The sequence below is a fragment of the Camelus dromedarius genome, chromosome 6, assembly GCF_036321535.1.
Source record: "Camelus dromedarius isolate mCamDro1 chromosome 6, mCamDro1.pat, whole genome shotgun sequence".
Classification (NCBI taxonomy): Eukaryota; Metazoa; Chordata; class Mammalia; order Artiodactyla; family Camelidae; genus Camelus; species Camelus dromedarius.
This window is the reverse complement of record NC_087441.1, coordinates 60,226,422-60,254,320: the sequence shown is the minus strand read 5'-3', so window position 1 is coordinate 60,254,320 and position 27,899 is coordinate 60,226,422. Positions and strand designations below refer to the sequence as shown.

General features: G+C 33.9%; 1 protein-coding gene across 4 annotated transcripts in view; it reads right to left on the bottom strand.

The window, feature by feature from the left end:
- The window catches only part of RNGTT (RNA guanylyltransferase and 5'-phosphatase), a 264,777-nt gene that overhangs the window by 32,350 nt on the left and 204,528 nt on the right, over nucleotides 1–27,899 (bottom strand). For all 4 annotated transcript variants that reach the window (XR_010381315.1, XM_064486867.1, XM_031456025.2 and 1 more), the window contains exon 14: nucleotides 9,755–9,821. Coding sequence is in view for 3 of the 4 variants with exons in the window: in XM_064486867.1 (XP_064342937.1) it covers nucleotides 9,755–9,821 (67 nt within the window). In the remaining variant the exon portion in view is untranslated. The remainder of the gene's footprint in view (nucleotides 1–9,754; nucleotides 9,822–27,899) is intronic.

Genomic DNA, 27,899 nt, shown 5'->3' with positions numbered 1-27,899 from the left:
TACAGGTTGTTTGGGAATTAATTAGAAGAGTGCTTGGCACATGGTGCTCAACAAGTGCTGGCTATGATACTTGCTTGTTTAATAATGGTACTAACTGAATGGTTCACGCTTTTGGTTTTAAACAAGTAAATTATCCCATTTTCCTTTTTCATGTTAGAAAGTTTTAAAATACTGACAAAAAAGAAAAAAAGATGAGATATCCAAAGAGCTATCAACGTGGTCATCACATTTGATGATAAAATGAAAAAGATATATATTAGGGGTACATTTAATTTAAATATCCTTTTACACCATTTGTTTTTCAAAGTCTCAGCCTCCTTTGACCAAAAAAAAAAAAAAAGTCATATTAAGTGAGTTTTCCACTAGATAACTGCTTTTATTAGTTGACTTAGAGAGTTGAATCTGATTCTAAAATACTGCACTCTATTGAGATGAAATTCTTGACTGTCAAATAACCTAAAATATCACTTTATGTGTCTATCCACAGACTGAATTGATATACATATGTGTGTGTGTGTTCACTGCTAATATTTTGAGTATTACCAGACTTAAAACCTAGCAGACAACAATTAAAAGTACTTTAATATCAGAAAGAACATATTATTTTAGCAAGTGAAAGATCACTTGTAAAGCTATTTCCTGGGTATCACAAATGTTCTGATCTGGTGACATTATAAAAAGAATTTAAATAGTAACAACTAAAATATTTTAGTAAAACTGTAAATCTCCAAATGGCATCTTAATGCTAACTTGTATTTGCAATGTAAAACTTAAATTTATAATAGTTTTCCCAAATCTTATAGTTCATTGCATTTACCACAGTTTGTGAATTTCCTCAACTACAAACTTGTCATTTTTACTTACTGGAAAATAATTACATAGAAAATGAAATTTGGGGATATGAAGAAAACAAATAGCTCACTACTTTAAAAAACTATTTTAAGAACTAATAAGATTTACTGGACTGTATTTTTAAATTCCCGTTGTAGAAAATTAAAGATCCCTTCTACCCACACCTTACAATACCTATCTATGACAGGGTATCACATACTGCAATAGTCTCAAACTTCTAAAGGTGCTTGAGGTAGCAACTTTAATAGTTTCGAGTACAATTTTGGCAACATTGATGGATTTGTATTACCTAGAGTCAGTTTCATAGCCCGCTACAGTTCTTGAAGAGTCAACAAAGAGAACACCAGTCTGGACCTTTCCTAACAGCCTGAATCATGGCCATGGAACACTTGAAATAGGTCTTTAATGCCATCTCTGCGTTAGCAGGTGGGGGAACAGGGGTGGCATGTTTTTGAAACTTTATTAAGGCAAGAGGACAAGTAAATATTCCTTCCTAACTATTTACAGGGGAGATTACTTTTCTCCTTTTGTGGGAAGAAAGTGAAATATGTAACTTCTAGATGTCTTATATAAAATCTAAATCAGAAACTGTGGCATGTGTCAGAAATATGACTTCAACAATAGTCATTTTAGATGTACACTCTTACATTTACATGGTTATCAGTGCCTTTGAAATTCTTTTTAGAAGTAAAATATTGGTAGGGAAAAAAAAAACCAACAAGATAAGAAATACCATATTATTTCCTTTCACCAAAATAGGATGTCCACTGCGTTATAAATATCTAAGTGAGCATAACACCACTGTTATTTTCGAGAACATTTCAAAGTTACAAAAAATAATTGTTTAGTCTTTTTCTCTCCAAACTTCCTTCAACAAGAACTCAGCTTCATATATAAATCTGGTTTGCAAAAAGAACTAGAATATGCTAAAATTATTTCTAATATTTTTCTATAAAGTGTCGAGCTCAAGAGAGATTGAAAGTAATTCAAATTTCCAGCTAAGAAAAATGCTAACTTTCCTAATTGGAAAATAATTTGAGGACTATATTTAAAATGTTTTCAGAATAATGTATTCACAAAATCTACATTTCAAATAAAGCTGCTGGTGTTAATAATAATTTACAACCACAATTTTATATTAGAAAATAAAATTAATTTATATTGCCTTGAAGATATCCCACCTCAAGATGTAATAGAGATCAGAAAATAAAATTTTAAAGCAGTAAATATGTATGTAATTAGAACCGGAGTTTTAAATACTTCGATGAACTTCATAGTAAATACTTATTGGTTAAAAATACAAAAACAAAACCAAAACAAAACCAAGCCTGTAGATACAGAGAACAGATTGGTGGTTGCCACAAGCAGGGGGTGAGGGTGGGAAAAATGAATAAAAGGGATCAAAGGTACAAACTTCAATTATAAGGTAAAGTCCTGGGGCATAACATAACGGCACGGTAATTACAGTTAATAATACCATATTGTATATTCGACAGTTGTTAAAAGAGTAGATGTTAAAAATTCTCATCACAAGAGAAATATGTTTTGTAACTGTAAGGTGATGGGTATTAACTACATTTATTCTGATGATCATTTTGCAACGTATACAAATATTTGGATCATTATGTTATCACCTGAAACGAAAAGAATGTTATGTATCAACTATACCGCAACTAAAAAACCAAATACTTGGTTGTCTAAGCGTTCTTCAATAATAATGTTAGTAAATATTTATTTAGTGCCTTTATGTCTCAGGCTCTAGGCTAGTTGCTGGGGATACTGAAGTACACAAGACACAGCCCAGCCCTATGGGACTTATAGTCTTGTAGATAAGTTTTTTAAGAACGTGAAGAATACTGAAACTGAAACATGTATGACTAGAGGCCTTAAGTGTTACTCAGTTTTGGCAATGACACTGCCAAAAGCGCCTTGGTAAAAATGGCAGGAAAACACTACTACTGAATACTTTTTGGAACCTTACGTCTGCAGTTACTATGCGACTTGTTGGAAACAATGCATGACTTTTAACACCCAGAGAGTTACAGTACTGGCTCATGAAAGAGCCAGTGGTGGCCCTGAAGCACTCTGTCAGCAAGTGTGCAGGATAAAATGTTGTCAGCACTTAACAGCTACTATACAGAAGTAGAGAGACTTTCGGCTTCTGTAACAGTTTGTGGGTATTTTTTAAAGCTTCTTTCACTTTTTGAATCTGCTTTCAACAAAGAAATAACCACGTCTGCCCCTACTACTGCAATATGAGACAATGAAAATCTGCCTCTTCATTTACAGTACTACAGAAAATTCAGCCATTATTCAATGAGTATGTCACACAAATCTAGATCCACGTCCACTACTTTCTCTAAAGTTTGCACCTCCATTTCTTTCTGCTTTTTCATCTAAGGGGCTCTTACCTTTCTTTCTTTCTCTGTCCTCAAAATACACAACATCACTTGGAAGACAGAGTAGGCGTAGAAGGCTCCCTTCTGTTCTTGAGAATTAGGATTTTTTGAAACAGAATATAGCTTTGCTTGGCTCCATAAAGCATCTTAATTCACTTCTCATTTATCTTCTCCCATACCCTCTTCCTCTCTCTCCCAGCAACTATGCCATCTCATCGTCTTCCCCTCCAAAGTCACTCGGGGGTTTATCCTCAACTCTGGGGCAGGTAAGCCTTCTCATCGTCACTTGCACTGCACAAACACGGCATATGGCAGCATCAGCTGGATGGTCCTACCCTGCAGCAGTGTTTGCCGAACTGTGAGTCGTGGCCCATTTTCCAAGAGAGAAGTTAATTTAGTGAGTTGTGGACAGCACTTAAAAATCAACAGGAAAATAAACAGAACAGAATGGAAAATATAGTTGTTACATCACTCTTACTTTGAAACTTTGGTTTACATTGTGTGTGTGTAAATATATATATGTGTATGTGTATTAGAACTCAGTGAAAATACACTTACTTCTTACACTTCTACAAGTCATGGTGAAAAGTTTGGAAGTCACTAAACTAGAACTCTCAGTTTTAGAGCCTGCATCTTTATCTGATGTAACACTTCAGGTATTTTAGAGATTTAAAATATGGGCGTTAAATAATTTCTTTCAGTAAAAAGTTCTGATCTAATAAGCCACATATTTTCTAAAACATCATCAATCAGTAAACAAACCAAATCAGTTTCCCTAGTTTTTTCAGTATTTCATAAAAGACCCCAAATAAATATTTTATCTTTAAATTTAATTTACCCTAAAAATTAAAATTGACGAGCTATTTGCCATTTCAAAAATATTTTTAAGTAACAAATCACAATCTAAGCTCAATATATCTATAAAGGAAACAGTCTACATTTTTCCACTGAAAAAAGTCTGAGGGAATGGTATGACGGATTTTCAAATATGATTTTAAAAATGGAGAAGAGATCATTATTTCTTTGCATCCATTGCATAGGCATATGGGTATAAACGCCGATCTTATATTTCCTTGGCTGTAAAGAGATTTTTTAAATGTAAGCTCAGAAAGCTTAGAGTCTGAGGCTGTGACTAATGGCACCAGCCCCTCAGAAGGATGGGAGCAGGCTCTGAGGCAGAGAATAATTCAGCTGCACTGACTGTAAAAGAACTGACTGGGAATAATGGTTATACTCCTTACTTTTCACATACAGCTACTGCATGGAATTCAGAGTTGAAAGACAGGAGGCATTTTTTAGCCGTTCTGCGGTGTCAAAGTGGAAACTGTCTGTGACTCAGCCTCACAGCTTTGCACACTTCTTGGGCTGTCAGAACTGCAAGAGACAACTCATACCACGCCCTGCAGGGAGGGCCAGCCCTGTGGCCTTGAGACTTTTCATAACAACCCCTGAGTTGATTAACAGTGATGCTGACAGGCTTCAGTCCTACTTGGCTTTATAGATTCTGGCTGCTAAGTGGAGCCTCTGGGACTATAAGCCCATGAGAATAGCATTAGGATTTTTACTGGACTGTAAAATGCTTTCAAAAACAATGCAGAATAATAGGTATAAAGTGTAAACTACTGTTTAAACTTGACCATCTCTACAAAAATAAGCTATGAATAATACTGTATATATACACTGAATTAAGATAAAGGTATAATGCAAAGATATACAGAAATAACCACCCCTCTGCCCCAGAAAACTCCTGACAACTTGAAAGCATACAAATAGGAATTAAGCAATTTATTTAATCAAAACTTTTTAATTTCAAAGGCTGCATATGAAGATATAGTGAACCATATCTCTTACTTAAGAAAACCCGAAGTCACATACAGCCCAGTTATGTTTAATCTTAACAAAGTTGAAAGAAATCGGTCTTGGATGAGGATGAAATCTGCTTCATTTACTGCACTAGACAATAGCTGTGGATATGTGAGGCAATTCTTTCCTTACTCTGTATTACAACTCATAAAATGATCAGTGTTTTATTTAGTTTATCATCTTTTAGGATAAAGTAAAAGAATCATCATGCATGCTTAAAATCAAGTTCTTCAGATGACAAATTTCCCTTGAAAACTTAAGGACTAAGCTTATTTGAAAAAAGAGCCTTCCAATGACTTATAGAAGATGTTAAGAGATAAAAGGTAAAGTTGAAAGTAGAGAGACTTCTGCTTCCATGATGGTTTCCATAACTTCCCCTAAGAAACCTGAAACGAGCATAAAGATGTACTAGCTAAGATCATAATGAAGTCCCATGTTTGCACATATTTGTATCTTTATCTAAGACTTGGACAGAAAACTAAAACTAAAAGATGGGTAATAATAAGAGAGGCAGGGAGAAAGAGACAGAGAGAGAAAGAATGGTTGTAACAACTCACATTATATACTAATAGTACAGGTATCTACTGTAATGCTATAGCAGATTCTGAACTCATTTAACACTTGTCCAAATATCTATCATCCTTCTTGTGTTTTTCTCTTTCTGATATTTATAAATTGGAGCTCCTTTTCAGGAATACGACTGTAAAATGCCTCTTAAACAAACACAGCCTCTAACATCAAGCCACTCACACACTTAGTCCTGTGATATTAATGAATGAGAATTCCTTTTCCTAAATATTCAGACAACTTCCTATCTTGATTTGTTAAAAAAAATCTTTTTTCAACAACCAATATTCTTTTAAGGAAAGGAAAGAAGTTTCCATTTATTAAAGTTACATCTGATATCTATGCCACACAACAAAGTATCATTATACTTAGTTTAATGGGAGAAAAATGAACATAATAAATACTGGTATTTCATGTCCAAAGCAAGTCAGATGCAAGGCAAGGGGAGGGGAATAAACCTTAAATTTCTAGTCTAATCTTAAGCACTGAAACTATGATTTTTTTACTGTTTTCCGATTAATTTACAATTATCCTAATTAGGTAGGGATCAATATAGCATTCTCATAAAAGCCACAGGAATTATAAAAGAACTTCAATAATTAATGAGGATAAGAAATCTTTCCACAGTATATGAGAAAAACCTTTTCTGCAGCAACATCAAAGGAAAAAGATGACCTAAAATAATAGACTTTTTTCTACTGAGTTGATCATCCAGGCATAAAGGGTTGACAAAGGATTGACCTCTGTCACTGGACTTATTAGAAGGGGCCTGGATAAAGAAAATGTTATGTTAATGAATCAGGTGAGTGATGGAGGAATCATCCTCATACATCCACTTACACATTTTTGAGACAACTTGTAACACGCGCACACGCACACGCACACGCACACACACACACACACACATTCTACCCTTCCCTAAACATATCGGAGAAGCCTGTCACTTTTTCATTATTTCAGTTCTAATACAGAGAAACAGGATTTTCCAAACCAATGGACAGAAAAAAAAATTGGGCTTTCAGAAATGTTCCTGCTGAAACTTATTAGGATTCCTGGCTATACTGTTGAATTTGGTGAACAGGATAGTGAGGGAGGTTTGTGAAGAGACTCTTGCCAACTCCACTTGTTTTCCAGGGATATTAAAAATAGAAACAAAAACATATCTGAATGCTTGTCATTACTTAGGGAATCAGAAAAGTTCAAGAGGATCCACAACTTAAGCTGCTGATGTGGACTTAAGAGTATCTTAAGTAAAATTAATGAAGGTATTTAAAGAGATGCTGATGCTATGGTATCTAAATAAGATTTTTCATTTTAAAATGTCAATAATATGACTAAACCTTCTCAGTGTTAAATATCTTGTATGTCCTCTTCAGGCTTAGTCTATTCTGAAAAATCTTTGTTTTTCAAAGCATAAAAATGTCATACACGCAGGTGGAAAGGAATTTAAAATCACATCCTACAAATGAACATGAGAAAAATAATTCATGGCGCCAAGAAACAAACGTGAAGAAAAAGCAGAAAACTAAACAAAAAACACAAAATACATTCTACAGGTCTGTCAGAAAACATTAATAAAAGTTACAATAACAAAGAAAAAGGATGACCGCAAACCTTTCTTTTTATTTACTGCCTTGAACGTTCATAATATTACTCCATTTTTAACAAGAGAGCCTAGTTGGAATCTGTGATTCAACCCTCAACTATTACTAATACTAAAAACTATTTTTGATGAAAAATTGGATGCTTTCCCTCTATGATCAGGACCAAGGCAAGGATGCCTATTCTCACCATTTCTATTCAACTCTGTACTGCGGGTTTTAGCCAATGCAGTAAAGGAAGAAAAAGCAATACAAGGTATTCAGATCAGAAAAGAAAAAGGAAAACTGTCTATTAGTAGGTGACATAATCATTTATGTAGAAAATCCTATGAAATCTAAAAAAAGGTTCTAGAATTAATAATTGAATATAGAAAAACTATAGATTTTAAAGTAGGCACATAAAATTTAATCATCTTTTTATGTACTACCAATGAACAATTAGAAACTAAAATTAAAAAATACTTTATAATAGCATCACAGATATAAAATGTTTACAGATAAATTTATTTTAAGTGTACAAGACCAACACACTGAAACAACAAAATATTGCTGAGAGACATTTAATATCTAAATGAATGGAGAAATATGTGGTCTTTATGAATTGTAAGATTCAATATTGTTATGATGTCACTTCTCTTCAAATAGATCTACAGATTCAATGTGATCCAAACCAAAATTCCAGGCATTTTTATAAAAATTGACAAGATGATTCAAACATTCACATGGAAATTAAAGGAACCTACAGTAACCTAAGCAACTCTGAAAAAGAACACAGTTGAAGGATTTACACTACCTGACTCCATGACTTACTCTACAGCTACAAAAAGTCGAGATAGTGTGATATTGCTAGAGGGACAGACACACAGGTCAATGCAACAGAATAAAGAGTCCAGAAATAGATTCACACACAAAGGATGAACTGATTTTCAACAAGATGTAAAGGCACTTCAACAATGGAAAGAATAGTCTTTTTAACAAGTGGTTTTGGAACAACTGAATATCCATGTGCCAAAAAAGGTTGGGTTGTGGGGGGACAACATTCCTCTATACCTTGAACCTTGCATCCTATACAAAATTGAACTCAATTGGATAATAGACCTAAATAAGGCCTAAAACTATAAAGATTCTAGAAAAACACATAGGAGAAAAATCTCTGTGACTTTGGGTTAGGTAAATATTTCCTTAGATCAACACTAAAAGAATGAGCCATAAAAAAAAATGAACAAACTGAACTTCATCAATGTTAAGAATTTTTGCTCTTTCAGGACCCTGTTAAGAAAAATCCCATATCTGATAAAGGACTTACATCCAGAATATAAAGAATGCTCAAAACTCAACGGTAAGAAAGCAAAATACCCAATTAAAACACGGCAAGTTTTGAATATGCACTTCACTAGAGATGTACAGATGGCAAATAAGCATATGAGAAGATGCTCAACATTCATTTAATTCATTTAATCAGAAATGCAAATTAAAACTACAGTGAAATACTCTATACCTATAAGAATGGCTGAACCCTTAAAAAGACTGACCACACCAAATGCTGATGAGGATATGGAAGAACTGGCACTCACTCTGCCGGTGGGGAAACAGTTTTGTAGTTTCTGAGAAAGTTATAACATACAACTGCCATTTAACTCAGCCATTTTGGTCTTAGGTATTTACTCAAGAGAAATGAAAGTATATGTCCATCCCGAGACTTGTATACAAATGTTCACAGCACCTTTTTTTATAATAACCAAAAAGTAGGAACAACCCAAATGTCCACCAATGTGTGAAAAGGATAAAGAAATTGTGCTATAACCATATAATGAAATACTACTCGGCAATAAAAAAGAATGGACCACTAAAGTGTAACAACATGGGTGAATCTCAAAATTATTACGCTGAATGAAAGAAGCTGAAAGAGAGAGAGAAAGAAATATTGTATGATTCTATTTATATAAAATTCTGGAAAGTGCAAATTAACCTATAATGATTAGATCAGTGGTTGCCCTGGGAACTCAAAGGGAAGAAGGAGGGGCAAAAGGAAGGTACTCAAAGGGCCACAAGGAAACTGTTGGGGGTGATAGATATGTTCATTATCTTGATTGTGGTGATGGTTTCACAAGTATAAGGGTAACAATGTCAAATTGTACAGTTTAAATATGTACATTTTATTGTATGACTATTATATCTCAATAAAGCAGTCAAAAAATTCTATTGTCAAAAGGGTAATGTGGTTCTAAATTGTACTCTTCTTAACTAATCACTGAAGTGCTTTGGTCAAAGTCAGTTCTACTATGGGCAAGATTATTAAATTAATCAATTCACTGAAAAAATGAATTACTTTTTCAGCAGATATGCAAAAGCAAGTGAAATTAATAATTCACATTCACAGTATTTTCGAGGTAGTTATTTGCAGGGTTTGGGTGGGTTTTGGACAAGTGAACTATATCTAGAAAAAGTATATTGGAAAATAAACAATCATACCTTGATTTGCGCAAAGGGTCTGTCATAACCTCCAACATAGAGAAGGCCAATGTTTTGAGGAAGTAACCTACAAAGGAAAAAAAAAGCATTACTTATAAAATACTCTTCATTAAATATAAAGTTCTATAATTATCAAAATTTGTGTAACATAATTTCTATGAAAAATTAATCTCTATGTAATTATTCTTGTCTTCTGCATGATGGGATAGTAATAAGCAAAGAAATAATTCTTATATTTCAGAAAATATTGGGTAAATATTGAGAATAGCAACTTAAATGTAAAACAACCTAACATATTAGTAATTTTAGTAAAATTACTACATAGGGGAGGATTAAAAGAATAATGCATAAAATCAAAACTACAATGAGGTATCACCTTACACCACTCAGAATGGCCATCATTAAAAAAACTGCAAACAATAAATGCTGGAGAGGGTGTGGAGAAAAAGGAACCCTCCTGCACTGTTGGTGGGGATGTAAATTGGTGCAGTCACTATGGAGGGCAGCATGGAGGTTCCTTAAAAAATTAAAAATAGAGTTACCATAAGATCCAGCAAAACCACTCCTGGGCATATATCTGGAGAAAATATAATTTGAAGATATGTACACCCCAATGTTCACAGCAGCACTATTTACAATAGCCAAGGCATGGAAACAATCCAAATGCCCACTGACAGCTGACTGGATAAAGAAGACGTGGTATATGTACATGTACACACACACACACACACACACACACACACACACACACACACACACACACACTGGAATACTACTCAGCCATAAAAAAGAATAAAATAATGCCATTTGCAGCAACATGGAAGAAACTAGAGATGGTCATTCTAAGTGAAATAAGCCAGAAAGAGAAAGAAAAATACCATATGAATCTTAAAAAAAGGACACAAATGAACTTATCTAAAAAAAGGAAACAAACTCACAGACATAGAGAACAAATACATGGTTATCCAGGGGTAAAGGGAGTAGGAAGAAGACGAAGAAGTGCATTTGTGGAGTGTGGAGTTGTGCAGGGTATGAGAAGGGCATAATTAAAGTTATTACTCAATGGTATCTTATAATCATTGTCACCAGGTTATAGTGTGAGGTGATTGTGTGATTACTGAGGGGGAGGACAGGCCACCCCAAAATATGCCACTTTGACGTTGATTATTTTGAGCTGAAGGCAATTAAGATCCAGCAGACTCAGAAAAAAACTTTTACCTCTCCCTTAACTTAGAATTTAGATAGGGGGCCTGGTTCAGAAGAACTATTCCCAGAGATAACTTTTTTATCTGAAAGACCTATCTGCACAGCAGGGCAGACTTCTAATCACCAAACATCTGCTCTTCTCACCTCCCTTGTGAAGACTGGGCCCCATCCCACTCCTTAGCTCGGGATGGCACATAAGCCCAACTTGCCTTTGAGCCTCTTCTCTTTGGGGACACCATACATACTAAATTACATTTGTAATTCTTCTCCTGCTAATCTGTCGTATGTCAATTTAATTATTAGACTAAAGAACCTAGAAGAAAAGAAGGGAAAGTCCCCATCCCACCCTACATTACCTTCTATTGACTTGGTCTTGTAAGATTAGTAAAGCACACTCTTAAAGCACCTCAGATTTTATGAAATAAGATAGATAGATATTCAGTTTCCCAGGAACATCCTCTGTGCCCTGCATTCTTTAAAGGCCTAGAAAGCATTAAAGGCCACTAAATGCAAATAGATGATAAACACAATAATAAATTAAAATTAAACCAATTTAGCAAAAAGCTACTTAAGTTTGGAATGTGATACCTGTAGTAATGTATTTCAGCATGTTGCTAAAGGTTATAAACATGACTAAAGGCACTTGTTCACTGGATGCAAGTAGAAAGTATAAGAAAAGTCCCCAAATCTCAACTGTGAAATGGAGAGTTTCTTAGCCATCATTTGACAAATAAGAAATTAATCCAACCAACAAAACTTCAAATCTCTCATAAATTGCTAGTATCACAAATTTAATGTTAGCTATATATAGCAGTGGTAATTTATTCCCTACATAACAAATGTTCACAAAAAGCTTGATAAACCCCTTTTAGAAGTAAGAATAGTTGCTGTTCATACAAATAGACACTCAAAAAGGAAGAGAATAAAAGCTGGCTGACATTTAAAAATCAATATGCCTCTAATTACTGTGCATATGCATTTTAGGCAGCTTGCCAATATACTATTTAGTGTGTTCTCCTTCCTCCACTTGCCTATCTAATAACTACCCTCTAAACAAGAAATATCTTAAATACATCAGTTACAGAGCATACATACATTTCACTTTTAAAATACTGCTCTTTCTCATTCATGTCCGTATAATTCCTTACCATCAATTATATTACCACCTTCATGTGAGTAGGTTTTAATATGTATCATAATTTAAAGGCCCGCTATGTTGAAAATAATACTTTGAGAATACAAATTTCAACTTTTAAAATGAGACACTTCTTTATATGTTTTTGCCTTTCAAAAATTATTTTGGCAAATTGTATACATAATTATTGTCAAACAATAGGCAGGCACCATTTTATTATGACAGGGTACTTACATGGAATATAGCAATCACACATTTTAAATCCCCAGAGTAAAGGCATTAATTCAGCACTAATAGTTGCATTTATACGTGTATGTTAAAATAGAACCCATGGCTCACTAACTACCAGGTAACTGATTTCCCTTCCGTTAAGTGAACATTAACTTAACCTTTATTCATGGGCTAATAACTCTCAAAATATTTGCTTGTAGCTAAATGCTTCTATAGTGTGACTACCAAAGACATTTTTGGAAAGTAGCAATAAGAAGGCACTGCTAGAAAAAAAAGAAAATATATTAGAGCTTTTGAAGAAAGTAAAGATAGGCAAGAATAATGTTCATTTTGCTTCAATTTCCCAAATACAAATATCAGTAAGTATCTGCCCTGCAAAGAAAGCCACAAGATTATTTCCAGAAAAGTTTCTCACATAAAGGATAAATAAAACTTGCCAGGTAATAGAATGAACATTATTTAAAAGAACCTCATTCACCATCATTCACTGATGATATATGGGGCTTAGAAAAAACTGCTTTAGAAGGAAATTGAGTCTATAATTATTTCAAATTAAAAGTTAAAAAAGGCAAAGGGGATCTTTCTAAAAATAAGCTCAATAACTCAAAATTAACTGTTCTGTCTACGGGCCATAATTACATTACCCACTAACTGATATGTTTTTCCACTGCAACAAAATACTTTGAAAAAACTTGCAGTATCTTGAACACTGACTGACTTAAACAAAATCCTACTTCTACACCAAAGAGCAAGTTCTCCAAAGAGCAGACTCTATCCAATACACTTACTACTAGGAAAAAAAAGAGAAAGCAAATGCACTTAATATGGGATCAATAGGGCTCTTCTGAATTTGAGAAAATGCACATTATTGAGAAGGCCTGCATTATTCTGAGACTTCTAGTCAAATGTAAGTAAAAGCAGCATATACTATTAGGCCCTGATGAAACTCGGATGAACCAATGAGTTTATTATTATCCTTACAGACTTTTCATAGCCTATACTTTTCTCTTTTGGTTTGCTTTCTAAACACTGGTGCAAGAATAACAAAATGCTCTAGATTTTCATGAAGAAAAAAAAAAAAAGCAGAAAACCACCATCAATAGCAATAACATGCTTAAATAAAGAATCTGTGTGCCAATAGGAATAAATTACCTGAAAGTGATGCCTGTGAAATATACATTGGGTGAAATAAATAACAGAAATAATAAATAAGAAGGATAAATACAATTCTGAAGTAAACAACAGAAAGTTAAATCATTTTGCAAAGGTATGTAAGAAATGTTGAGCAACCAACACTCAGAGAATTAATGCCAACATAATGTGTAACTAGATACAAATGAGTAATATCCCACATTATTAAGGAGGATGGGGATGAAAAAGAACTAACTTGAGTAACTTCAGAAAACAGAATTTTGATGATAATCTGTAAGGCTACAGATAAAAAGAACTGTACACAAATATAGTCCTTGAGTTTGTAAACTTGTTTCTCACAGGGTTATGGGTTAGTTACTGAAAATACTTCATTGTACGCAAGGATTTAACAAACAAGTAAATATATCATGGATAAGGAGATGCAGATTGCTCACTGTACAAAGGACTCTAAATAAGAAAAGGGGAAAGGATAGAATTAACATGATGATGCTGGGATACAATCAGAGCTATTAGTAGGAACTCCTGGTTTTTAATATAGTCACAGATAAAGAAATATATATAAGTGTGTGTGGAGGTGCATGTCAGTATATGATACAACTGTGAGGGTCTGTAATAGCCCCTAGCAGCAACGACCAAGCCTAGAACCTAGATCTGTGCTTCTAACCATCATTCTCCAATTAAAAAGGGGAAGAAAAAAACAAAACAAAACTGGGCTCCTTGGAGAAAGGGCTGATTCCTAGACACAGGGAAGGAAAGTTTAAGATAAGCCCAGAAGATAAGCCCAGGAGGTATGAAACGTGAAGAGGGTACGTCAAAAAGACACAGAAACCAAACTGAAGGTGCTCCCAATGACCTAAGTCAAAATAGCAAAATAAAATCACAGTGCTGGGTTATAACCCATGGAGTAAAATATTCCTAAGTCCTTACTAATGTAAATAAATATAGGACGAAGAGGGGACAGTTGTTCTTTACAGTTCAATCCCAATTAATGCACTGAAGAAAATGAAGGAAACTGAATTCATCATATTTTAAATATTCATCAAATTGAAACTGAAAAACACCGCAGTAATGATTGTTACAGGCAAAAACCATTGAAAGACAAAGGTAGGATGAGAAACATGTTATTTGCCTAGCCTCATAGTTTCTCCCCAGAAAATACTCATTGATTATTACATATATATTATATATATAGCAACTTTAGAGTACAGAAACTCAGCAGACTAACTTAACTGAATAATCAAAATTACCAACAAGACCCTTCCACCCCCTAAACACCATATAATGCACCTAGAAGGGCACATTATCACATCCATTGTGTTCCTGCCAAAAAATATCCTCCCCCCAAAATCAAACTGAGGGGCATTCCATACAATAACTGACTAGTATTCTTCAAAAAGTGTCAAGATCATGAAAAGCAAAAGTGAGATACTGTCACAGATTATATTAAGGAGACGTGAAAACTAACTAAGTGCAGTGTGGGATCCTGGGTTGGATCCTTGAGAAAAAGGATATTAGTGGGGAAAGCAGCAAAATTAGAATAAGGAATGTAGAGAAGTTCTTAGTATTGTAGCAAGGTTTATTTCTCAAAGTTAACAATAAGGGAAACATATGTGAGATATACAGGAATACTCTGTACTATTTTTGCAACTTTTCTATATGTCTAAAATTATTTTAAAATAAAAAATACCACATCACCTCACTTATTTATATGTGGACTCTAAAAAGACCAAAGTCATAGAAAAAGAACAGATCAGTGATGGTCAAAAGTGGGGAGTGAAGGAAATGGGTGAAGGCAGTCAAAAGTCACAAACTTTCTGTTAAAAGACAAATAAATTCTAGGGATGTAACATACAGCATGGTGACTACAGTTAACAATATTATATTGTATATTTGAAAGTTGTTAAAAGATTAGATCTAAAAGTTCTCATCACGAGAAAAAAAAAACTGTAGCCATGTGAGGTGATGGATGTTAACTAAACTTATTGTGGTGATCATTTCACAATATCAAATCATTATGTTGTACACCTTAACCTAATACAATGTTATATGTCAACTATATCTCAATAAAATTGGGGGGGGTGAGGGAGATAGAATTTTTTTTAGAGAGACATTATAATGACACTGAAAGAAGCCACCAAGTAGAAGAAATCTATAACACACATTATCTCCTAAGCTGAATATACACATACCCTAGGACCCGGCAATTCCAATTTTAGGTACCCAACAGACATGTGCGTGCACGTGTCCTGAAGCTCACATACAAATATGACTGGCTATTGTGAGTAATCACCCCCAAGTGCCATCCATCCAAATGCCTATATATAAAATTGTTACATATATATAACAGTGAAAAGAAATGAATTCCATACATTATGGATGATTTCAAAATCATAACACTGAGCAAAAGTCAAATATAAATAGGGTTGCATTCATGTAAGGTTAAAAACCAGGCAAAACCAAACCCTAAAGATTAGAGATGCATATCTAAGTAACAGAAGTATAAAAAAGAGCAGGAAATCAAAAAAAAAATCATGGAAGTACAGATAACTGGTATATCTTTGCTGGAAGAGAGAAGTTTGTGAATAAGAAAGAGCATAATGGAGGTATTTAGGATGCTGGCAATATTTCCTTTCTTGTTCTGAGTAGTGGTTCAATGTGTGTTGGATACATGAAAGTTCATTAAGTTGTACATTTATCATTTATGTTTTATGTACTTTTCTGTATGTGTATTATATTTCATAGTATAAAAGGTCTTAATATAAAAAGCACAAAGACCAACATAAGCAATCAGTAAGAGAGTAAGAGTGACTCCTAAATGAGGGGTACAATATTAATTGGTATATTAACATATTTTAATATTCCTTATAAATAGATGAGTATTTTAAGAAATACTTAAATCTTTAAAGAAAGCTTCTAGGGAATCCACAAGCCACTCATCCCCTTCTTAGTAATAGAGCTATATAGTCTACGGCATAAAGATAATACGAAAATACAGAACTCACATGTCTGGGCATAACGGTTTTAAACAGAAAGGCATTAAAATTGCAAAAAGAAACATAAGTGCATTAAAAATGTATAGACAAATTTTCCACTCCGAGCCAACATATGAGTAACAAGAGCTGACCTAGGCCCTACTCCCACTAAACAACTAAAACTATAACGTCATACAATGGTTTTCAGAAACCAGACAAGAGGTAGCACAGTGGTACCCGAGAGAAGGGAAACAAAAGAAGTGGCTCTGGGACCACAGTGCCCATAAAGCCTGAAATATTTACTATCTGGTCCTTTAGTGAAAAAAAAATTGCCAACCCCATTTCAAGACAAATGAAAGCATATGTCTATGGAAAGACTTGTACCCAAGTTTCACGGTGACTTGATTCAAAATAGCCAAAGACTGAAAACATCTCAAATGTCCATTCACACACATTAGAATGGATAAGTAACCTGTGATGTATCTATACGACAATAAAGAAATGGACTACTAACACATGTAACAACATGGATGAATCTAATGTTGAAGGAAGCCAAAGTGGGAAGAGGGGAGGGACACACACATATTGTATGTTTCCATTTCTGTGAGATTCTAGAAAATGGATATCCAATAGCAGTAGCTGCCAGAAAACAGAGTAAAGGGTGTAGGAGGAGACAGGGAGGGAGGGCTTAGGGCTTAACAAGCAGCAGGAGGCAACTTTTGGGGTGATGGACATGTTCATCACCTTGTTCTGGGAGTGATGATTTCACACTTAAAAATCAAATGTATACTTTAACTATCTGCAATTTACCATATATTAATTACTCCTCAATAAAGCTATAAAAATACATAAACTTCATCTTCCAAATTTTGTTAAACATATTTTTTAAAAAAGAAAGTCTACAAATGTTCACAGGCCATATTGTAAACTGAGTCTACAAATAATTCTAAATCCATCCACCCTGATCATTCTAAATGGATAGCTGAGTTCTTATTTGAAGAATTGTCTGTGTAAACATGAAACAGAATAGTTTGAAAAGTGGATTTTAACAGGGAAATCGTTAAACATATTGAGCTCCATACCTAGTTTTTTGCTTTAGCTTATTTCTACCTACAAAAGAAGAGAGGGGAGAATGATTTATGTAGGGATTAGCTTCCAATCTAAACACCTGAAATCACCTGAATCACCATCATACCCATAAATTTTCATCTCCTTGACACTGATCCCATGATGTATGTGTAAAGCGTATTTGTTAAAAGGTTAATAAAATAAAATAAATAAAATGTTCATTTCCTATATTGGGAAATTCTGAACCTTATTTTATTTTTCCCCCTCTATTTTTATTGTATGAGTTTCCCTTGAATACTTTGAACAAGAATTTGACTGTGAAGTCCTCCTTTTCCCCTGGGAAAATGTAGGAACATTATGTTAAGAAGCCATTTCTGCAGAAAAGTATAAAAGATGCTGCAGAGACTAGAAACAGAAGTTTTAAGCTGAGTGGATACAATTCACAATTTCATTTTTTTCAGTCTAAATTATAGCACCATGTCACATGTTACCAGCTATTTCAATAATAGCTATGATCAATCAAAGAGAAAAATGTTGTTTTTTAAATCACACATCCCAGAATGACTGAGGCTGTTATATTCCACGTTGAAAAGAATTACTGCAGATCTGAATTTCAGCTTCACAGAACTCTCCACAAAATGATGACTGACACATGAACCATAACCGAAACTACAGAGAACTGCCTCAGTGCCTCACTGATAGGACTACACAGTATACCGAGCTTCCCTCTACTATTAATTTTAATTTGACAACTCCCCTAGTAAATATTACATATGCATCCCTCTTCTTAAAATATAGATTACAGCAGGTATTGAATTAGTATTTTTTCATTGCTGGTCATGTACTAGCTATCATTATTTTTTAAAGTAATTAATTCTTTATCATTTTCAGGACTCTATAAATATGAATGAGCCTATTGTGAGTTAACGGACAGTTCCTGCCTTAAGTCAATCAGTATGTTCCTTTGTTCAAAGAAACTGTTGACTGGTTTAGTTTGTAAAGCCCCTGAAGGAACTTTTTACCTAGCTGAATAGCTCATGTAAAAGAATCTGAACTATGACAGTTCATTTTATCCTTTATTTTGATATCTATTCAAAACATATTGATGACAAATGACATAATATTAGAACTATTTTTAATGACTTCAGATTTAAATGTGACTAGAACACTGAATTGCACATAAATTACTTTGCTTATAAATCACTGTATTTATCCTCTACATATGCCTTGATCAACTAACAAAAGTTAACATAACGTGCGAGACAGTTCAACCTCAGTAATGTAGCAACTATAATCTAGTCTAAGTATTCAAGACAAAGGTCCAGAATCTCACGGCTGATTCTAGGAAATCATGAGATATCTGTAAGAAAGATACTTTCACTAGACAGTGCTGGCAGTGCTATAAAATATGATAATTTTAACATTTCTTAAAAACCACAAATATAAACTAAAAGTTACCAAGCTGTCTAGGACCACATTTTATAAATGACTGAAAATCCTCATATCCTTATTGTGAAACTAATTCAGTTATTCCCAAAAAGTGGGATGGAGGTTGCCTAACAATCACAATACTTTTCCATTCATTTTTTCCACTCTGTTAAGTGACTGATATGAATTCAAGTGGGTTATGGACATTATAACCTCAGAATGTGCTCAGCAAATCCATGAGGGGTTGTCATACAATGCTATCTCTTCCTCAAATAATCTAACCAGGTTTTCAGAAAGAGTTAAACAGTATGGAAGTATAATTAAGTAGTCATTTCATAAGATTTTTTAAGATGTAGTTTTAAAACCCATTCCTTTCTGCACCAGTGTTCACAGCAGCATTGTTCACAACAACGTTATAATCCATACGACCATTAACAACTGAAAAACAAAATGTGGTATATATTTTGTTTATGGAATATTATTCAGTCTTAAAAAGGAATGAAATGAAATACCAACATGCTACAACACTGATGAACCGTGAAAACCCTATGCTAAGAGAAATAAGTCACAAAAGGACAAATACTGTATGACTCCACTTATATGAGGTACCCAGCACAGTCAAAATCATAGAAAGGAATAGTGGTTACCAGAGACCAAGGTGAAAAAGGAACAGGGAGTTATTGTTTAATGGGTACAGAATTTCTGTTTGAGACGATAAAAAAAGCTCTGTAAACTGTTGCACAACACTGAGAATGTACTTAGCATCACTGATTTGTACACTTAGAAATGGTTAAAATGGTACATTTTATGCATGTTTTATCACAATTTTAGAAAGCTCCAAAATATCTATTCCTAAAATACAAGTCTGTCAACAACTTCAAACATTCTTCTCTTCTTGATTCCGCCAGAGCTTGTTCCAGACCTCCTCCTCTCTCTAAATTTCTCAGCCCCATTCTTTTCTCTTCTCACTCCAAAAAACACTTTCGTTTCCCACTGGATGGAGAAGATCCAGTCTTGAGGGTACAAGTTTATCCACCTTTCAATTCATCTGTATTGCTATACATACATTCTTGAGCTCTCCTAGTCTCCTTGCTAAAGCTACCTGGCCCTCCATTTATCTGATACCTTCCCAACTTCAACACTTTTTCTTTTCTCAGAGATCTGTAACTTTTTATTTTTTCCCAACTCTGCCCGTTAACAAGAAGGGTTACAAGGTTAGGAATGATCATTCTGAAGTTGAATCAACTAAAAATCACTAGAGAATGGACACTATTTATGGAAGTAATCTACTCTCAGACAGATGACTCACCAATGAAGATTTCTAGGTCCTTTTTGTTCAGGCTGTTATGATGCTGTGTAAAGGGTGGCTTGAAATCACACTGTAAGTCCGATCCTTAACTGCGGTGCTTATTACTTGCATAACCTGAGGCAACTCACTTAACTCCTCAGTAGCTTCAATATTTTGTTGGGCAAATAGTTATGACTTACTTCACAGAAATCTTTTGAGGATTACATGAAATAATGTATTCCTTAATTAATGTCTGCTCAATCTAAATCAGTTGAATACATTAAATTACCAAGGTATATATTTCCAACACACAGGATGTTTTAAAAAAAAGAAAACATTAATTGCCTTTTACAAAATACTGAAGTTTTTTTAATGACAAATAATTGAGTTAAAAAATATAAACCTGTCAGAATGTGTGTCTGCATGTATGAAAGAGGGAGAAAAAGAGAAGTGGATCGTCAGAGGGGGAAATAGAGACCAACTGACATAATTAGCAGAGATGAGTTATCTGGATGCTATAAAAGTATCCACTAACGTGGAAGTTATAATTTTCCAAGCTCTATTACAGCCTGGGTGAAATATCTCTCAAGAAAACCTAACTCTTTTTCTTTGATCACATAGTAACAAAATAATCTTCTGAGGAGTAAGTAAATCTCTGAGTAGTTAGATTAGAAATGAGATGCTGTAAATAGTGAGCTGAGTATGTACATATTTGTGTGTATTACAGGTGTGTGTGTATACACATATACATGAAATGATACACAGTTGACCCTTGAACCACACAGAGATTAGGGGCACCGACCCTCAACAAAGTCAAAAAGCTGAGTATAACTCACAGTCCACCCTCCCTATACATATTCCTCATACACAGATTCAACCAACCATGGATCCTGTAGGATGGTAGTATTTACTCTTGAAAAAAATCTGCAAATAAGTGGACCTGGGCAGTTCAAACCTGTGTTGTTTAAAGGCCGACTGTATTACTATAAATTAGTGCTGAGAGTTACAATGGCAACAATAATAATAATAATTACAGTTGTTATTCCCTGAGAACTTCAGTGTGCAAGGCCCTTGTGCTAAGCTCAATTTTACATTACATTGGTCTTCTCTCTGGTATTAATTTTAATTTGATTACTTCTTTAGTGTTAGGAATTTAGAATTGTCATTTAATCTTGTCATAGAATCCCATGAGTTAGGTACCATTATTATCTCCATTTAATAGATATGGAAGCTAATATTAATTACTAATTTGCCTAAGGGTACACAGCTTGTAAAAGGTCGAACTGGGAATCAAACTTCTCTTCCTATGGCTCTTTGTTCTTAATTCTCATGCTGTATAGGCACCGTTTTAATAATTAAGAAGTTTGGTTAAGGATAATTAATTCCCCACATGATCAACTCTGAGTGATAAAATCAGTTCGGGGCTTGCAAAACGCTATCCAACCTCTTCAGGTGTGCAGAGTACCCCTTAAATCAACATGGCCTACTTCTTTGAAAGGAGGAACAAGAAGGGAAAAAAGAGAAAGTCAACAAGAGAAGAAAATTAGGTCAAACCTCTATTCAATGTTGGCTCTTCCCTACCTTCTTTCTCTTTATAAAATTGAATCGTTTCTTATATATCATGTATTTATAGTGTATGCCAGACTCTAGGCCAGCTATCAGAGACAAAAAGATGATCCCTGCCTTGGGAACCCATAGTCTTAAAAAGGCAGCAGGTGTGAGGCAGTTAAACCACGAGAAACTGAGACAAACTGGCAAATTCTACAACAGGCTCACAGGAACTATGTAGTGCAGTAATCTTCTGACTACTGAAGACTTTTCAATCCTGAAAGTAGAGGCTTGCATATTAAGTGCAAACTCACATGCAAGTATTCAGGGAATTTCTCCAGATGTGTGCTCTCAATATACAACTCAACATTGGAACCACTGATAAAAGTTTTCATATTTTAAGACTCTCTTATCAAATGCCATGAAATGTCACCATATAACATTTTATATTATAATCCCAAGCCTCTAGTACAGTGCCTGACACAAGGTGAGTGATCAATGGATGCTTGGTAAGTAAAAAACAAAAGGAAAAAAAAAACAGAAGGAAAAAACCAAAAAACAACACACCTCCTTAGGGAAGAACTAATCACTGATATTAAGTCAGCTTAAAAAAATACTGAGAAATATCATGTAGAGTTTTTAGTGGATATGAAGCAAATTTATATGTAGATTACTTTGCCATAAAATAGTTTGATATGCAAAACCAAAACCGACAGCTGAAGTTCTAGCTCGATCTAAACAAGATAAAGATTACCCGGTCTCGGAAAATTTAAAGTAGGATTTCTACAAATGAGATGACAGATGAGGCATAACAGAAATAATGAAGAAGCTTAACAGCTTCCTAAAATTAAAATTCTTCTTCAGTCTAGTTTCAGAAAAATAAACTTGAGGTATTCATGCAAATTTTAAAAGTATTGCTGTATTACACCCTTAGCTAGAACTAAAACACCTGAAAGCATCTGTGCCACAACAGTCAGCAAACATTGTTTTGTAAATGTTCTGATTATGATTAGTAGAGCCCAAGTGAATTTATTTCTAAGATCAAACTTAAATATTTCACTTCACTGCCTAAAGTCTGGTTATTATTTTAGAGCTCACAAGTTCAGAGTCTCCTTTCACTTTCTAGCAAGTGATACTCAAAATAATTTTAATTTTAAAATAGCCTCTTTCTAAGACTAGAATTTCTGCATCAGGAGTCTGATTTGATACGTGAATTACCGGGATGAGAATAGGAAGGATGAGAGAGCAGAGAAGACAAGAGAAGTCAACAGAACAACATAAGAGAGTCCAACAATAGAAAGACTTCAGTTAACCAGCTAAGAGAGATTTAACCTGCTTATACTCGCTGACTGCAAAAACATAAAAGTTGTTCTCATGACTTTTTCTTTAATTAAGAAAAGCAAGGCGGCAGCTGCAGACAGGTAGCATGAGGCAAGTCTTAGAACTGTGATGAATATTGAGATATGAACATGGACGCACTGAAAAGCCCTTTTTGTGGGGAGAGAGAGGAACAGTAAGTCTTCTTTGGGTAATTCAATGAGGTAAAGCAATGTACTGCCTCTGGGACCAGATAATTTTATAAGAAAGTGTTGATGCCTTCACATTTTATGTTGCAAGGTACAATGCTTACAAGAATAACAATCTTTACCATCAGGGAAAATACATAGCTAATGAGAAGGAAAGGATGCTGTGGATTTATCTATTATATATACATAACCTAGAGATGGATGTAAAGAAATGTTATTATATATGAGAAACAGCACTCAGATTTCCCAGTCGGGTATCAGGTAAGAAGGGCATATTAGTACAATTCTTTAATTTAAATGGTTCCAAGCAGCAAACTGAAAGCTGAAAAAACATTTTCAACTAGTACTGGTTTTAAATAGAATTTTACCAAAATACCTGAAAAGGGCAAGCACATTTCAACTATTTTATAAGGTAAAACATAATTTAGTAAGGCAAAATCAAAGTAGCTTAAAATAAAGTAAAACAACTCCGTATGTGTACATGGCATGAATAAAAGTAAAACCTAAAGATGCATAGCTACTAAGGGAAACTATTTCATAAGTACTTAAGTTAAATTTCAACAGTTTGTCATTCATTAGAGAGGTACTCAAAAGATTATAAAGTATAGTAATCTAAAGTGAAGACATCCTGAAAAGAAATGGCAAATTAGATTTTATTTATCTGCTACTGCCATTATTGAAATCACCCAAAATACCTTGCTTCATTTTTTCAGAGTCCACATAATGTTGTTTATAAACTACCTACCAATGTTGCTTATAAAGTACATAAATAAATTTATATTTATTGAAAATTTTAACTATAATTTTAAAAGTAGTCTGACAAAGTGAAACTCAAATTATGCAGTTGCTTATCAACTAGGAAGAGTTCAATACTTTCAATTATCACCATTCTAGGATATGAAGAACACTATTATAAAAATAACCTCATACATGTAATACAGTTTGAAATGAAATTTCCAATGGATCAAGTGTATGTTAATACAAATAACTGACTATAAATACAGTGGTTCACTTTAAGCTACTGATTCTTCATATCTCTCTGTATGAAGGGAAGGGAGAGTTGTTGGGTGTCAGGAGCACTATGAAAGGAAAAGAATCCATTTAGACAAGGATTCTTTGTAAGACAGTTAATATATTAGAAATAACATTATTTATAATTCACAAAATTTGCTGAGTAGAAATTCATTCAGGAAAAAGAGCCCAGTGGTCATATCAACTAGATTCTTTTACCTTAAAAGTTAGAATTAGATTTTTTTTTCATTTATCAAATGTTCTGACCAATAAAAATACTTTAAAATACTAAGTTAGTCATAGGTATTAAAAAAATTAGGAATTATACCTGACTTATAGGACATATAAGATGTAAAAGATATAGCTTATATCTGCTATCTTTGTATTCCAAACTAAGGTGTTGACTGGTTGTGCTAGAAAGAAAGAAATCATATTTCAGGGACCATTTATCATTTGGTTTAAGCAGAATTAGATCAATAGGAGTAATTTCATCAAAGAATTCAGAAAATTATTATAGTGAACTCTTTGACTTCTTAGGGAGAGAGAGGGTGAGAGGGAAAGGGCGAGTGCAGAAGTCTTAGGGTTTTCATTCTCTTGAGCAAGGAAATAGGTAAGAAGTGTTTCTCAGAAGATAGTTAAACAATTCTCTGAAATATGAAGCTACAAACCAGGGGAAATCCTAGTTGACACCACTTTATCTTAATTTAGAGAGATTTTGATGGCAGTCCTTTTCCAAATCATGACAAATGCTGTTATCTAAAGTATTCACCCCCTCTCCAAAGTGCAAAAGGTCTTCAAGGCCATGGGTACTATGTTTTCTGCTGGAACAACAGACTCTATCCTCAAGAACAATTTTTTAGCGAAAGACACCAAAAAACCAAGCTCCATCATTCAAGGTAATATGCTGAAGACACAGAGGACCGATGGACTCAGGTACAAGGAGTCCACCACGTAAGATTTCATCTGCCAGTACAGTTTGCTTCTCTTTCTCATGTTTTTTTCTTTCCTCTTTTTTACAGTAGTATGTTTGAATTGATGCCATATCAGTACATTTTGTAATTTGGGTTGATGGGCTCAGATTTTCCTGGACCAGGCAGGAGGTTCCAGAAGGGCTGGGGAAAGGAGGAAGTCTTTCAGATTGTGCAATCTAAAGGCCCTCTCTTTCATGCCACAGTGACAAACTATTTCTTTCAAATCCTTTTTTTGTATCACTGAGTTCCAGAGGGCTTCTGCAGACAGCACAGTTCACCTTGGTTGCCTGGTTACCTTACTGACCACTATCCCAAGGGTAAAAGACCTACTTTCTAGGCCACAAACTAAGGAAGCCCATGTGAGGACACAATAAGGAAGAGGGCTCTCACCGAGAACCCAACCACACTGGCAACCTGATCTTGGTCTTCCAGCCTCCAGAATGGTTACGAAATAAATGTTGTTTAGGCTACCCAGGCTGTCAAGTATACTATGGTAACCTTAACTAAGACACCCTCAGCAAGATTAAATATACTTTTAAAAATGTATTTATAATATGAATTTTTTAGGTAATAAAATTGAACTTCTACTCAACTTGTGTACAAACTACATCCAGAATCCTAAAAGAGCCTAATCTAAAATAACGAAGTTTTATTATATGTATGTATTTAAATGCACAATATATGGGCTAAAGGTTAAGACTGCTGCCTTTATCCATCTGAAATCATAAGTAGGTTCTTTTAGAAAAAAAAAGGACCAATAGATTTATTATTACGATAAAGTGATCAAAATATAAATAAAAATGATATTTGCATTAAAATGGCTATTTTATATATTAGACACCAGATTTTAATTATCCTTCATATTTTCCAAGCATGATATTTAAAATTATTTTTTAAATGATGCCTTGCAGCCATATTAATCTCAATAGTTAAGTACAATCTGTTCATGACTGCTGGTAAAATAAAGGTCTAGACAACAAAGGATCTCTGAAAGGACATGTTTCCTTTGAATAATAAGTCTACAGTACTTTGTACTATCCTATTACATACAAATGTTAGGGGACAACAAAATAACATCAGTGAAAGAAAAATTTTATAGAAAAAGGTATACTCCCTCTCCTTGTACAAGTTAAGAGAAAAATTATGTAGCCTTCTAAAGATTCAAAATTATAACCTAAGAAACAGAAGATTTCACAGCGACTTTTTAAAGTCAGATTATTCTTAGTAAATTACTTTTGGCTTAAAAGAGTCAGATATTACTAACATACTTAAATGTTTTCTTGGGTGGAATTGGAAATCTTTTTCAATGACACAATACATTTTCATCTAGAAAGAAACTGCTCGACTTGTTTCCTTCATTGTCTTACTTAAAATAAACAGAAAAATCTAGCCATATTCTTGAATAATCGCATGACAAGTTTTAATCTTTCAATGTTCAGCCTTTCAATATTTTGTACAAATAAAACCACACTACTAATGTTTAATCCAAAATGATTTCCCTCAAAACTTCAATTACAAAAAAAAGATTTCAATTATAGCTTTGACATTGAGAAATTTGTTTTCTAATAATTATCTATCAAGATTATATACTATATAGTTATTCTTTGTAATTTTTCTTATGATTGCATATTTCTAATTATTTAGGAACACCTAAAGACATCTTGCCGAGAATAATATATAGCTTAGCCTATATCTTGACAATCTATACAATCCAGTATATATGCTCAAATATACATTGCATTTTCTAAGAAATGAAGTTATAGTACAGTAGTATTATTTAGCATGTATTACTGGTTCCATTTTAATAATAAAAGCTTGCCTAATAAATGAACTACACTTTGCATAGTCATTTACACTCTGTAGACTCCCTTCACACATGTTATATCTCATTAACAATTCTATGCAATTCTGTTCAATGGGGCCTAACCTATCAACCCACTTTGGATAACTTTAGATGTAACAAGTTAATAGTTAACAGGCTTCATGTAGCATGTTCAAGCAGAGAAGCAGCTTTTAGCACCAGGGAGTATAAATTAAACTTAAGAATTTTTAACAGATAACTTGAATATGATCTTACCTATAAATAAGTGGACAAACCATTAAACAGAAAGGTTATAAGAACCATTCGTTAGTTCTTTCATTCATCCAATTATTCATTTTTTGAGCACCTACAATGTGGCAGGCACTCTTCTGGATGAACTAGTTATTTAGATGGCATTTGTTACAGTGGAATTTATATTTTAAAATAATTGATTAATAACCATCTGATTTTTCACCATGCAAATGAAAAGATTATTGGAGAAACAAAATCTTATGATCCAACCAGGTGAAATAAACTATGGATAGACAATAAAGCTAAAAATGAACACGTAATTTGACAGCACAAAAAGAAGCAAGGGGAATAGAAAGAAAATCAACATACCCATATTAAAACCTAGATATCAGAAAGGAGTCACGTGCTTATCATGTCTTTAGGGAAATGAATTTGATTCAAAATACGTACTTGAGAATAGGCAGTATAAAACAATGTATTACGTACTGCAAGGCTAAAGTTAACAGCTCACTATAATACGAGACAAAATACAACAAATTTTACTAACAAAAAAACG